The sequence below is a fragment of the Accipiter gentilis genome, chromosome 33, assembly GCF_929443795.1.
Source record: "Accipiter gentilis chromosome 33, bAccGen1.1, whole genome shotgun sequence".
Classification (NCBI taxonomy): domain Eukaryota; kingdom Metazoa; phylum Chordata; class Aves; order Accipitriformes; family Accipitridae; genus Astur; species Astur gentilis.
In genome coordinates, this window is record NC_064912.1 from 15,624,726 (window position 1) to 15,639,079 (window position 14,354).

Consider the following 14,354-nt stretch of genomic DNA (forward strand, 5'->3'; position numbering starts at 1 on the left):
GAAGAAAATCAACATTGCTATTTGTTGCTAAATTGTCAGACAGATCTGATGCTAATAATGATGAAGCAGACATGCTGTTGTAGATATTTACTCTCAAACAGGTTCTCTATCACCCACCATCTGCTTTTAAAGGGTCTTTTTTTCCTTTTTTTTTCCAGTGACTAATGGTGCATTTAACCCCGGAGAGCTCTGATCTGAACATCAGAAAGTTTCTGCAGCAGAGGAACAGAAAAAGGAGGCGGGGGAGGGAGGGTGGATGAGCTTCCTGTTGTTCTAACTTGGCTTACTGGTAGGGTTCTCAAATCAGACTAGAAATCTCACCGCTGGTGAGCAGCCACCACTCAAATCCTTGATACAGCTGCCAGACTTGCATTAAACTCTTGTTCAGAGTCTCAAGACTAGAGCACGACAGACCGAGAGGAGCCAGCACTGCGGAGAGGTTGGGGAGCCAGGCTGTCGCTGACTTGTGCGGACAAGCCACATCAGCTCTCTGTCCGCTTGTTCTATCTGTGCAAAGACGTTAACAACACCTTCTTTGTAAAGAAACATTAGTTCCGCAGGTGAAAACTGCAGGGATGGGAGGCCTTCTGTTTGCTTTTGCAGGCTCAGAGATCAAAACTCACGCTAGAAATAGTCGGGGGAAAGTCCGCGAGAATGGCACAGATTCTTCGGTGTTTGGGTCCAGGATCATACCTGAGGGCTAGAGGTAGCTTTGCAGAGAAATCAAGTGTGATTTCTGGGAACATGGCAGAATTCTGCAGTACCTGAAAGATACAGGAGGAAATTTCGTGTCATAGTCTTTCAGCACTGCGTTGGCTGAATAAGGTTTTCTGTTCAGGGAAGTGTCAGACAGAATGGTTACCCCGTTGCTCCAGGTACTGTGTGGGCAGGACTCCCGCACAGCCGTGTCTGAGTAACTCCTGCTGTGCCAGGAGGGATGTCCCTCCCGGGCAATGACTGTGCTGCCATCCAAGCTGCCAGAGCAAAAGAACTCTATTCACTGTTCTTGAACCAAAAATCACAGGGCGATTTGGGCTCCAAAGTTAAAATGCACGTTACATCGATCCGTGGGAGAGCCTCCTTTTTCTTCTACAAAGTCTGGTAAAGCACAAGGTTTTTCTGGAGTTACAGTTTCAACTTACTCACTTTCCTTAATCTTTCGGTGCACTAGGCCACCGCATAGAGTAGTGCTCTGATGAAAGATCTCAGGGCTACAAGCCCTGCATCAGCCCGCACATTACGTGGAGCGGAGAGCAAACAAGAACTCTGGAAACTGAGCAAGCTAGAGAAATGGGGAAAACAAAGTAACTTAAGAGAAAGGAATCACAATCTCTAGGTTGAAACCTTGTGTACCTTTTAGTAGTATATAGCACAAAATAGTGCTGTACTCTTCAGTTCTCAGAACTGAACGAAAGCAAGGGAGATAGAAACAGCACCACAGGGGAACACATTTGATAGGCTTCACAGTATAAGCTGATTAATGCTGAATGACTCGGAGTACTCAGTTCAAATAATTGCAAAACCCTAGAACGTCGCTCTCCCAGAAGTCCCAAACCCCTGTGTCTTGCTTTTTCCAGTCTCCAGCGGACAGCATAGTAACTGCTGCTTAAACATCTCAGCCTTATGTGCCCATGCAGTGTTGTAACCCCTGACAGCTCCAGGGTTCACACGGCCCGAACCCCTCAGAGCTGAAGTCAGTCTACCTGAATAGTGTCTCTCTGACTTCATCCTTGCTGCAGAGTTTTCAAACCCTAGGCCATGAAAATAGCTTGGCATAAGAGAATACAGAAACCTCTAACAGGTTTACAGGCATTTTTCCAGCTTTGGCAACTATCTCCACTTAAAGTTCATAGGCAAAAGTCTGCTTTCTGTGTGTTCCTACTCCCTTGCAAATTGTGCTGCCAGAGCTGTCTGTGCTGCAGACAGACCGATTGACAGCTTAGCCTCCAGCCAGAATTCTGATTCAAAGGAATATCAAATTCTGTGTAATAAAGTTTGCATGAAATTTTTACCTGCAACAATTCCCCAATGTGCTGAACTGCATGATACTGACTTATATAATACACCATTTTAGCAGCAGAGTTAAACAAAATGCAAAGCCAGATTCAGTTTGATTTTTTTCTCATGATCATAGACATTATACCATATCTGATAGCTATAAGCTATTACTTCCATTATTTTGTAAGTCTATAAACATCAAATACAAAATTTTCTTCAACAAGTGTTTCAATCAAATTAAATGTTTAAATGTAGACTTTTAAAAAAATGTCAACTATAGAAACAAAAAATTAAAAACAAAAAGTGGTTTTAGGTAAAACATTTAAAGTATGTGAAACACCGAAAAGGACTCCTTCAGTATTATTGAAATACTTTAAATTTTTAAAAAATGAAATGTTAGAATGGAAACAATTTCCATAGACAATTGATTTGGATGAAAACACATTTCCTAACAGAACAACATTCCATTGAAAAATTTTCCAATTGCATTTTCTAGTGGCCAATTTTTCAGTGACATTTTCCAAAGAACAATCCACATCTGAAAATTTTTCAACAAGCTCTTGTGAGCACTTAAAGGAAAGAAGTAGTTTTCCAATAACAGATTTTGAAAGGCGGTTATTATCCTGTGCTTTACACCTTTTTACAAAAAAAGTAGCATACCAAATACAGGGCAACTGCCCAGACTTTCTGTTAACTCCTTTTTTAACTTAAAACTCAAATTGCTGAGAAATGTTCCCAGACTTCAATTAAAAACCTTGAGTGATTTGATTTTAAAATGGATTGAAGTAAATGTTGCTTACCTTAAGGTAGACATATATAACTAGTATCCAGACGTGTCTGTTAGGCAACTTGGTCTGAACTCTGGTGTCCAAGCACAGCACCCAGTTCAAACTCGGGTCTGCAGCTTGAATTTTTCTCTTTATTAGACTGAGTTAGACAATTTATCTGAATTTCAGTGGCACCTGTGAGTCCATTTATTGCTCACAGATCTCATACGAAGTGCTGTCTAACAATATAAAAACACCCAAAGAATAATCCAACATAAAACTTGTCACATCTTTTCACTTCGATGAGATCAGGCTGAGAGTCTGCTTTGGATTCAGTTGTGATACTGTTTACAACAAACATTTATAACATTTCCAATTTCCATTTTGTTTTCTTAATCATTGCTTCCAGTTTTTCAACCATACAATCACTACTGAAGCTGGCTATGCCTAGGTGGGCATTTGAATATGTGGTAAGCAGCCCAGGTTTGTATATATTGGATGTATGTGTCAGGAGGGAAGTGGTTGATAGCTTAAAGCAATACCTCACAAGTGAGGCTTAGCAGAATGAAAAATACTGCAACAATCTACAGCCCAAGTTCCAAGTTTGCATTTCAGACATGCCGGTTCAGGACTTGGAAATCACACTGATTCCAACACTCTGACATTTAGGGAAATCCGTGGCCTCTTTTCAAGCCCGTAGATTTGAATATATTTCAAAAGGTGCAGAGGTTAATTTCTTCCAGTTTAGGTGGACAGCATTTGGATCTAGATCAGAACCACCTCCCCAGCTAGTGTAAATGATAATGGCCCCTTTTGCTCTGTTGCAGATCTGCAAATCGTACTCCAGCTATAGATTTGCTCTTTGAGTTCACATCCAGAAGTCAAGGGGGAATATAATTTTCAGTCCTTCTCCACCGAGTCAAAGAGAGATGAGGGTTACGCGGGATACAGCACAGAGCTCTGTCAGTGAACTTCACTTAACAGAGTCTGTTTGCTTTGCATCATGTGAGTAGACAACCACAATGCCTTATAGTATCTGCAGAGGTGGGAATTTGCAGGAGATATACTTGGACACCAAGACGAAAAGTCTGTTCCATGTATTCACTCCTCTCTTGTTTCACGGAAATAATTAGATCTCTTGCTGTTCTCTGCCTCAGTCTCTTGTTCCACTCTTCCCATAAGGTGGTTTAGCTGTCCTAAACTACAGAGCAAAAAGCTAAAGGCCAGGCTAATTCTCTAGTTTCTTTCCATAGCCCATGAAAAAAACCCCAGACAGTTCAGAGGGCAATTCATCTCATCCTTAGATAGCCATCTACAGTAAGTTAGACAAATAGCTCTTTGGAGGTGTATCTCCATTCATTGTAAGAGGAATCTCCTTTAGACTTTGGCATATACCTTTCCCACGTCTAAAGTTAAGTGAGATAAATCACATCCACAGCTGTTGTCCCTGTAAAGAGGGCTCAGAAATAAAGCTGCGGTAAGAGAAGATCACTGCAGAAACACCCACGGCAGCCTGAGATACTTCATCCCCTCCGCCCCACTAGCCATCTGTTCTAGCCATTGCACCAGATGTCACCGATCCCCGCGGCACCGCCAGTAGGACGTGGACGTTCTGTGAGCTCTGTCTGGTGAGCAGTCAGCTGGTTGCTTCTGAAGGGATCTGACACTGACCTGGCTGAACTTTTTGCTGAAGCAGCTGAGAAATGTTCTTACAGGCCCTCCCATTGCTCAGCTGTGGACTCAGAAACCGTCACAAGAGGGGCAGTAACAAACCACAGGTAGCTGTTACAGAAGGTTGCGTTATCAGGACAGTAGGAACGAATGCAAAATGCTCCTGGAAGGCTTAGCTTTTCCAACTCATGCTTCCTTATTTCTGCTTGAGCTACAGAGGATCTCTGAAGAATCATCCAATTTGTTCTATATATACGCCAATTGGTTGTTATTCTTTGTCCTGGAGTGAGCTGCAAATTGTGTATGCAGCCCGCACTTTGTAAAGAGATTGCAAAATTGTAGTATCCCCCTGCTTGCACAGTCCAAACATATGGCATTGGGCAGGTAAAGAGCTACTCTCTGAGAAATGCTAGCTATGAGCAGTCTTTCAAACATTAATAATTTGAGAAACACAGCAGCAGAAATTAGATATAAAGTGACATAAATGACTTCTAGAAGATACCATTAGTTAAAAAATTACGTGCATAAAAGGGAAGAGCAGAAAAGCACAATCGCACAAGCCAACGTGAACTGACCCAATCTACCTGAGAGACACCCACAACACCAGAAGCTCACTGCAAAGACAATGTAGCAGTTAATCTAGTGAGAGCAACCAGGCCAGATGTTTTGCTTCGATTCTGTTTGTCTTTTTATTGCCAGCTGCTGCATGCCAGCCTGAAGCACCAAGATGAGGAACTTGGGATGAACACAGAAGCAAAGGTAAATCTGTTATTAAAAGCATCTTAAAAGGGAGGGATATGTCAGGGAATGAAGGATCCAAGGATAATGGGGTATACAACTCTTCATCTGTAGGTCAATTTTTATTGCATTTCAGATCAGCAATTGTGCAAGTCATTAGTATCTGGTCAGTTTTATTGAATCAATTTGGCAGTCCCAATACAGCGTCTAATGTAAAGAGGAAAAATTTTAAAAGGCTGAAGAGATTTAGGAGTCTAAGTCCCACTCATTATCAGTGGAACTTAAACTCTCTGAGGAGTTAAGTGCTTTTGAAAATGGGATGTGTTCTTCTAAGTCATGTACACACTTTTGAAAATATTATCCTACTTGGCCACAGCACAGTGTGGTGCTTGCTGGTCTCCTTGCTGTCAATCACGGCAGAGAGGTCAAGGACTGAGTGGCTCACAGCGATTACTGGCTTATGAAATTCTCCTTTTCTTCTTCTCAGAACAGTCCCTCCTGTTGAGAGCAGGCATGTTGGCAGGCAATGATGTTGTAGAGAAATACAGATTTCAGTGGAGAAACAGAGAAACCTGTTGTCTGGAGAAGGCACCATAGTATTTTCCACAAGTAAAAAATGTTAAAAATCGAGAGATGTACAAATGAATACAATGCAGAGGCAGGGATAAACTAAATGAAACATTGACAGATCTGGAAAGATCTAATGTGCCACTGGGACAGTGGAGTCTATTTTCCTGTAAGTGCCAGGACTACAAAGGAAACCTGCAAAACTGTTAAATAAAACTGGGGTTTAAAAAGGAAGGGAAAATTGTCATTTTAATGCCAGGAATAATAGCTATTTTCTTCTGATTAAAATGGTTATGGAGAAACAGGGCTACCGAGCTGCTACAGCCATCAGCGGTAGTGTTGCTGTTGCTACCAACCAGCCTTGAGCTTCCTTCACTGGGTATATTCAGAATCTCACCTCAGGGGGTGTGGGGGGCACATCTCAATTCCATATCCTTTAGCCCAATCCTGATGCTTTACTCCTCTTAGATTCCACTTATCTGGTCTCATCAGAAGTTTTCAATGAGTCAAATGAGATCCATATTTTTAACATAATAAATAACCCCAAGCTCCCTCTCAAGATCTTTGTCCTTCTCACATGTTGAACAGCTGCTGCCCCTAAGAGATGCTGGTGGGTCAGAAGTTGTGGTGGTGGCTGTGGTCTGACCCACATCCTAGATCGCCAGCATCTGAGACATTGGCTATTCAACGCAGCTCCAGTTCCATTCCATACATGCATTCTGCCAGCAGAAAGTCCCCAGCCAGCAAGGGTGAAACAGGAGTGAGCACTGGGCACCGAATCAGAGAATTCTGCGAGCCCCTGCTCCACCTGGATATGTCCTTCTGTCACCAAAGAGCTCCACTTTACGTATTGGTTTTTATAGCTGATCTTCATCTATCCAGATGGTTTTACGCTGCTCTTCTCCAATCCTGTCTTTTATTGTTCGGATAAGATCTTCAATACTGCTCCATGCATCTGCCTCTACAGAGGCATAAAGACATGGCAGTGCTTCCAGTTCTTTTTCCTTCAGACGGCACATACGTAAAAACTCATCTTCAGTCTCTGGCTTTGGCAATAATTTCCTGTATCGAATGAACAGAACAAAAATAAATGTCTTACATTTTAAGTTAATCCTGTAGTCCCAGCTGTCCCATCAAGAATTTATTTTCTACTGACTATATACAAGCAATAAAAGCAGTGGAGAATACAGCTACTCCACATCTATCCTCCCCTTACCTCCGTGCTGCCCCCAAGGAAAACTATTTGCTATGGGGAAACAATTTAAAAGGATCGAATGTAGGGAGAGTGCAAGTGTTTATGAGCTTTCCTCTTCCAGCTAGCATTACCTTAAGAAATGCTGTGGGAGTGCTGAGCATGGAGAAAACCACAGATTCTTCAGCCTCATCCTCTCACAATGCTCATTGCTATCAGTGACAGTGAAAGAGTGCTAGATTTAGGGAATTCCTACTTTCTCCGGTTGTAAGATTTCAGGGAGGAGTCACGGGAGGAAATAGTGCACATAGAAGCACCAGATGAAGAGAGAAAAGGTTCTTTATTTCTCTCAGTGAGAACATTATTAGACTCGAAAATTATTCACTGAATAAGACAGAATATCAAATATGCAAAAGGTTTGATATGTTACCTGAACCTCTTGATGTTTTTCTCTGAGACTCTGATAAAGAGAACAATAGGATATATCTTGGCTTTGATTAAATCCTTTGTGCAGCTTATTCCAGCTTCCAGGAGACAATGCTTGTTCTAAAAACAAAGTCATAACAGTGTCACAAAGGAACATTCACTGCTGTGGAATCTCAAGATAAAGGTATCCACACCCTATGGGGTCAGCTGAAAAGCTCTCCATTTACCACTGTACGGATTTAAAACCTTTTAATCAAATATACATTTAAAGTCCAAACTCCTCCTACTGGTTTAAAACTAGTCAGTCAAATAACAGCTGAGCTTAATAGCTTTCTGAAAAGGTTCAAAATAGAAATGGTTTGATCTAAAGATGAAGAGTATGATAAAATACTAGTTTTACATATACACACAAACACACACACTTGCTCTTTGTTCAGAGAGAACATCTACTGCAACTACTTGTGAGAGAAAAGAACATCACTTTAATTCTCCCTTTTTCCATGCTGTGCATCAAATCTACTCTACTTGATATAAGATCTCTGTCTTTGACATTGTTATCTTTGTACTGTACGCCCCCATGTCTGTGTTTCAGGCTATCCTTTCTTTTGTCTAGGTCCTTGTATCTCTTACTCTCTCGCACATTCATATATACTTATGATATGAAAAGGAACTGAATAAGGTATGGAGCATAGAAAATGAAAGAATGTTTTGCTGCATCAATGTGGGTCATCACAGGGAAGGAGCAAGACTATAAAAGGATATGGCTGAGGATGAAAAAGAAAAGGAAAAGCAAGAGCACAAATAAAAGCCATTTGGGGGAATAAATACAAATCTAAGATTGAAAGCGGGCAAGAAAGAGAACATGCAACTGTAAATTGGTCAGTCTCTTATTCAAGAAGAAACACACATTGCAGACAAATTCACAGACAGCCTATCGAAGGGATACAGAGTACTCTAAGCACCTTAGCAGTGACAGCCTCAATATTGGCAGGTACAATACATTCATATGTGTTCAGATTCTTTTCTCTGCTGAAGATGATAGTCTCTGTTCTTTGCTTCCTTAAGAACTCTTCCTTTGTTACAATATCTGGAAAGAGATGTGGACGAGGACGAAATCAAGATTACAACGGCAGCACACCTGCAAAACTATCCATAGTACTTCACATAGGATGTAAGGATGGTTCAGAGAAAGAAGACGAGCAATGAATTGTCTTAACAGCTGCCTCATTTCTTCCATTGAATTCAATTAAAACCTAATCTGATCACAGCTGAGCATCTCAGCTATATCCTGCACCAATGAGTCCTTGGGCAATTACTACCACACTATGAAGGCATTAAATTAAAACAGTAAATACAATTCCAGCACCTAATGTTACTAGTAACATTTCAGGGCTGGAGGATGCTGAGAAGTGCTAAAAAAATAAGGTCTGTTCAGTATAGGCTCCTAAAACAAGGATTTAGTGTTCCAACATTTGTGTTTAAAGTTTCAAAAAATTTGGCTTAGGTTGCAATGTGTGATACTGGCCCCCTTGTGAATTGCAGCTCTACATCAAAGCTTTTGTTTTATGTTGCAAGACAGGGGATATTTATTATAATACTTAACTTTTCAGTTTCTCTGTCTGGATAACTGTAAGACTGCATAATATGCGGTGGGTATTCAATATTAGCGTAAAAATGAAACGTCAGCTATGTTTAATGCTGTGTTGTATACAATCCTGCCCTACAGCAATCACAGTACTGCATATTGTTTTAATAGTAAATACTTAGCATGGAAGAAAATCAGTCTTTCGAGTAGATCAAATGCACAATCTTCACAGCCCTGGATGAGATAGAAACCTAACGTTGCTCTAGGGAAGATATTCCTCATAATAGCAAATACTAGAAACAAATTAATCAAAATTTCACATTGCCTAGATATGCAGTATGCAAACAGTATGCAAACAGAAAGAGCACTCACAGCATTTCAGTCTCTCAGGGGCATCCTAGCAACCACACAGCATACACATGGATAATATTCATAGACACAGAATCTCATAACCATGTGCACTAGCTGTCTCAAAAACATTCAAATATCCCAGATATTCTCAAGAAGCAGGATTTATAGCTACGCATCACTCTGATATGACTTGAAGTACCGCAAGCAACTATCGCATGTGTATGCCCCTACGTGTGCACGCATATATATGTTCATCTTTCCAACATTGAAGGTTAACACTCATGGTCCTCTCTTATCCCATTACCTGGCTTGCATATGTTGAATTCCAGGGCACCTCCAGAGTTGAGAAGCTTCTGTACCAAGGTCTTGGCAAGCATGGTGGGAGTGAAAAGTACAGGGCGCCTGCGCTCACAGTGGATCGGTCTCACCAAGCTATAAGGGATCAGACTGAGCCTCTTATTGATTTCACTTTCGGAATCCAAATCTGAATAAAGAACAAGACATTTATCCTCTGGTTTCCTCTCCATCAGTATTTGGAGAAAAAGGAGAAACACATGAACAAGAAATGACATGGTTAGTCATACTGGTCCTCCCTTCTCTTTTGTCAGGGTTGTCTTTACTATATATGCAGTAGTATGACGTCCAACCTAATACTAAAGAATTCAAGTGCCTTTTGCTTTCAAGAGATTATTTCATAGTTTCACAGGACACTTGCTTGGAGAATCTTTCTGCTTATTAGCTTGACTTACTTTGAGTTAAATGTTTTTGGACAAAGAGCAAGAAACCACCTAGGAAGAACTGCCGACCAAACAGGAAGTTTCAGTGTCCTAAACCTGCTCACGAAGGCTTAGTGCCTCAAGCACTTTTAGCAAAATCAGTTTTGGTCACCGATGCTGTCAAATTTTTGCACAGAGCGGACCACAGGTGCTACTAATAGGAAAGATCTATGACATTTTTCACAGCCATGCTGTTATGTAGACCTTTATCTAGGTCTTTATATCAGTGCCACATGTGTACTATTTTATATCCATACCTTCCAGTTTATCAGGCAATGGCTTCTTTGCTTCAGATGAGGTCCGTGCCAGACCAGAGGGGCAGCCAGTGACGATACGGACACGCTCATTGCTATTCATACGCTTATATTTGTTTTCAGACCTACTGACAAACTGAAAAGGTGAACAAAGAGATTTGACCCTCATTTCTCACATTCTTTATTCTCCCACGTATTGGTCAGCCCAGACTTGTTATCTACGAGATCTGAATTACCTATGTCTATCAAAGACAAGACTCCGTGGATCTGCTGACTGAATTCTAAGGCTCTTTAAATATCATAGATCTGATTCACAGCTTTTGTTAATCCCCTTTGGGATTTCTTATTTTGTTCTCTGCTCTTAAGCGGCATGTTTTTTTCTTCGCAGAGCTTCCTGCTCTCACCAGTACAAGCACTGATGTGTCCACAGCAGAGTAACATATGCACTCTGAGTATTTGCACATATGTATCACAGGTTGTACCCAAACCTCTGCCTTTTCTTTGCCGTACCAGAGAGACTTAAAACCTCCCAAATGGCACATTTTTACAGTAAGAAATAGGCTTCATGCTTTCATTCCCCATCCACCCAACTATTCCTTTATCCAAATATTAATTCGTCCTCCTGTGTATTTGCTAACCTTCACAACCATCTTCCTTCACAAGACTTTATCTTTCACCCACACAATCTCTGTCTTGCGCAGAGTCACTGACCTACAATTAGAAGACTATTTTCTGATGGAACCTTATCTCACAGAGACTTGGGGATTTGGTCTAGCCCACTGGATTTGTCCTTATGGTTCAAGCAAAACACATTTCAGCACGATGGCAGACATGTTTGATTCATCAAGCTACGTCAGTAATGGAAGGCAGGCACTTAAAAATAAACACCCCACATCACAAGAGCAGTTAGAAAACACAACCTATTAATCTTTTTCATATATTAAATCTCTTTTTGATAGGAATAAATCCTGATAGAAACTCTAAACCTGAGGTGGGGTTTCTGAGGAAATTAGGATAACCTGAGAATATCTGCTGTTCAGACCCACTATTTCAGACATTTCATTGAGGATTTGAACTTTATTACCTGTAATATTTGGCCCAAAAGAAAGCTTGCTCTGGATAGGCGAGGGCTGGCTTTCGGGTCGTTCTGTGGGGCAGGCTCCTCTGGCTGCAATGTATTCTAGTAAAAAATAACACAGGATTTTTTCATTCCCTCCCTCTTTTTTTCTTTCTTTCTTTTTTTTTTTTTTTTTTTTAAAATCACAGCATTCAAGAAACAGAACAAGCAAAAGCAGGTATTTTATATTTCCAATAAAAGGGATAGTAATTGAATGATATCTGTCCCAAATACAATGCTCTAAGCAAACTGTAGCCATAGCATGGCCTACACTGAGAAACACGGTTTCTGTTACTGCTCTTCCACATTCCTTTCTTCACAGGAGACTGCTCTCCACAGCTTATGAAAGAGTAATTTCTGCACCAAGAAATAGCATGCAAAAATTTTGCTTTCATTAGCATCTCTGCCAGTGATCTTTGTCCCTTTGATCAGTGGGGACTGGAGTACAGAAGGAATGTGTGACACTTAACCTTGATTGAAATCAAATACAAGCCCTGGCTACTGTATCTCTGCAAATGTTAGAAGCATATATGTCTCCCAAGCTCTAAAAATAACTTACAGTAACTAATATATCAGGAAGTTAGTTTTTAATTATGTAAAGATGGAATTCTTGGGTCTAAAGAAAGAAAAAGCAAATTACTTCCATTGAGGGAAAGGAGAAATCAGCAGGGCTGTTGTGTGTGAAGACCTGACAATCCCACTTCTCTGCATAGCATGTAGGTTGGAAGAGACAGGTCTTTCTAATGTGGGACAATGATAGCTCTGTGAATTAGATGCTTGCTCACAGTAGGAGAGAAATAATTCTGATTATTAAGTCCAAGGACACAGCTTCTTCCTCACGTGGATATGAAGATGCAGTAGAGGCTTACAGGCAGAGAAGAATGAAAAGGATTAACTAAGACACAGAACATATATTAGACTTTTAAAGTGTACTCCCTCATAGCTGGAAGGGTTAATAGTGTGCCAGAGCTAGGGCCATTGCCAGGGACACTATTATTTAAAGCAAACTTAAGGTGCCCATTGCCTCACACAATCAAAACCCACATAGAGTGTAAACAGGACTTTCTGTAGAATCAACAATGACCAACAAGTAGCAGTGACCTTGTTTGTAGACACTTACCCGGAGTGCCCGAAGGGTATTATATGAGCCTTCTGTCTCATCTCTGCTTCCTCTGTGCATCAGCCGCTGCAGCTTCACCAAAAGAAGTTGCTGGGCTCTGAAAGGAAAGAAGGAATCACATAGATCAAGATATCTTTGAAACCACTGTGAAGAAAGCTGGATTGCAATGGGTCTGTGCCTACAGAAAAGATTAAATAGAAATAGCAGTGAGGACCGACTGAACCACACAGTAAATGCAGGAACAAAATAATGAGTAGGACTGCAGTGCAGTTAAGGATTAAAGAATCTCCACGGCATATTTTCCTATGATACTTTTTGAGAAACCTGCATTATTCTTTCAGGTAACATCTGGAGTCTCCTTTTTAAAGCTTTATAGCTCATATTACAGTTTAACATCACCAGGCCTTATCTCAAAAATTAAGACATATACCTCTTTCCTTACAGCAGCTATGAATTTCCCTGTTTACAGAACCACTGCTCTCAGCTGTGGCCACTCAGCACTACACTCACCTGCTGTAGCTGGGAATGGTCCCCATTTCCAGGTCCCTGTCGGTGAACGGATCAACTCTGGCACACAGCCACTCGCACCTCCCCTGGTACATGGTGTCGAGAATATGAACAATCTCATCACATTTCACTGACAGGGAACAGCAGTCCAGCTGGCTGGAGATGTTCAGGTTCAAGCGGATATGAAACGAGTCCCCCGACGTGATCAGCCCTTCTTCCAGTTCCGACAGCAGTTTGCGGTAACCTGCAGCAGCGAAGGAAGGGGTGAAGCGTGATTGCTACCGGTCAAAGCTCAGTATTCCTGCATTCCTGGGCATCCTCTGGGGAAAGCACACAGCACAAACTTCTGAGGCCCCTCCGAGAGGGCATTTATACTTCCAGGGTGCTCGTTACACTAGTTACAACAAGGTTAACGGGCCTGCGCCTTGAAGACACTAACGGGGCGTTGATTCAGAAACAGCTCACGCTGCTGGTATCAGAATCTGTGAGAATATTCTTATAGTAATGATACTTTTAGGTAACTCCATTTTCAGTACTCCACACATGACCTGTGAAACGGAGAACTTGTCAGCAAAGACGCAGACACAGCCGTAGCTCTATCCTGTAAGTACAGCTTGAGTTCTGCCACCAATTTCAATGACAAGCTATTCCCTTTATTATTAGCTCTAATTGGCACTCCCACAATCTATAACATGCTATATCTGCAGGTAAGTGGTGCTCAGAAAAAATTGCAATAGCCTTTCCTACCTTTGAAAACATCAAAGAAAATCAAAGACATCACTTCCTGTGTGATCTATGCAGCTGAAATTCTCTAACCGGCATTAAAAAAAAAACACAACCAACCCACAAATTTATATACACCAGTAAAAAATGGATTTTGGAATGTAATTTTTGATCCATAACCTGAAATTATCATTACAGGCTGTGAACACTAAAATCAAATTCTGTTCACCACACATGAACTCCAGCTGTTAAAGATAAGATAAAGCCACAAAGGTAATAAACGGGGCAACTCCATCAGGTAAATGCTAAATTGACTTCAGCTGGATAAAGATGATTCAGCTCACCACATTGTATTACAGAAAACTGTACATAAAAATAAGCTTGAATGTGTTTTGTGTCATGTCATTATTGGCCCACCATGTAAATTCTTTAGAGTCCTGTAGCGACAAGGATATGAGCTTTTTTTGTTCTCAGTCACAAAGCTAAAACCTGGAGCAGTTACACAGAGTAGCTATAATTAGCACCAGTGGGCATGCTTCAGATTTATACCAATACAAAGGCT

General features: G+C 41.1%; 1 protein-coding gene across 3 annotated transcripts in view; it reads right to left on the bottom strand.

Moving 5' to 3' along the window:
* Positions 1-5,136: 5,136 nt before the first annotated feature.
* The window catches only part of CARD11 (caspase recruitment domain family member 11), a 47,812-nt gene continuing 38,594 nt past the window's right edge, over positions 5,137-14,354 (bottom strand). For 2 of the 3 annotated variants that reach the window (XM_049791467.1, XM_049791466.1), the window contains exons 17-24: positions 13,073-13,313; positions 12,563-12,659; positions 11,410-11,505; positions 10,329-10,461; positions 9,600-9,779; positions 8,322-8,446; positions 7,364-7,479; positions 5,137-6,803 (exon numbers count right to left, since the gene is read on the bottom strand). In XM_049791467.1, coding sequence (XP_049647424.1) covers positions 6,599-6,803; positions 7,364-7,479; positions 8,322-8,446; positions 9,600-9,779; positions 10,329-10,461; positions 11,410-11,505; positions 12,563-12,659; positions 13,073-13,313 — 1,193 coding nt within the window. In that variant the 3' untranslated portion in view covers positions 5,137-6,598. Of the gene's footprint in view, positions 6,804-7,363; positions 7,480-8,321; positions 9,179-9,599; positions 9,780-10,328; positions 10,462-11,409; positions 11,506-12,562; positions 12,660-13,072; positions 13,314-14,354 lie in introns of those variants that run through there. The other variant, XM_049791468.1, reaches the window with a different exon arrangement.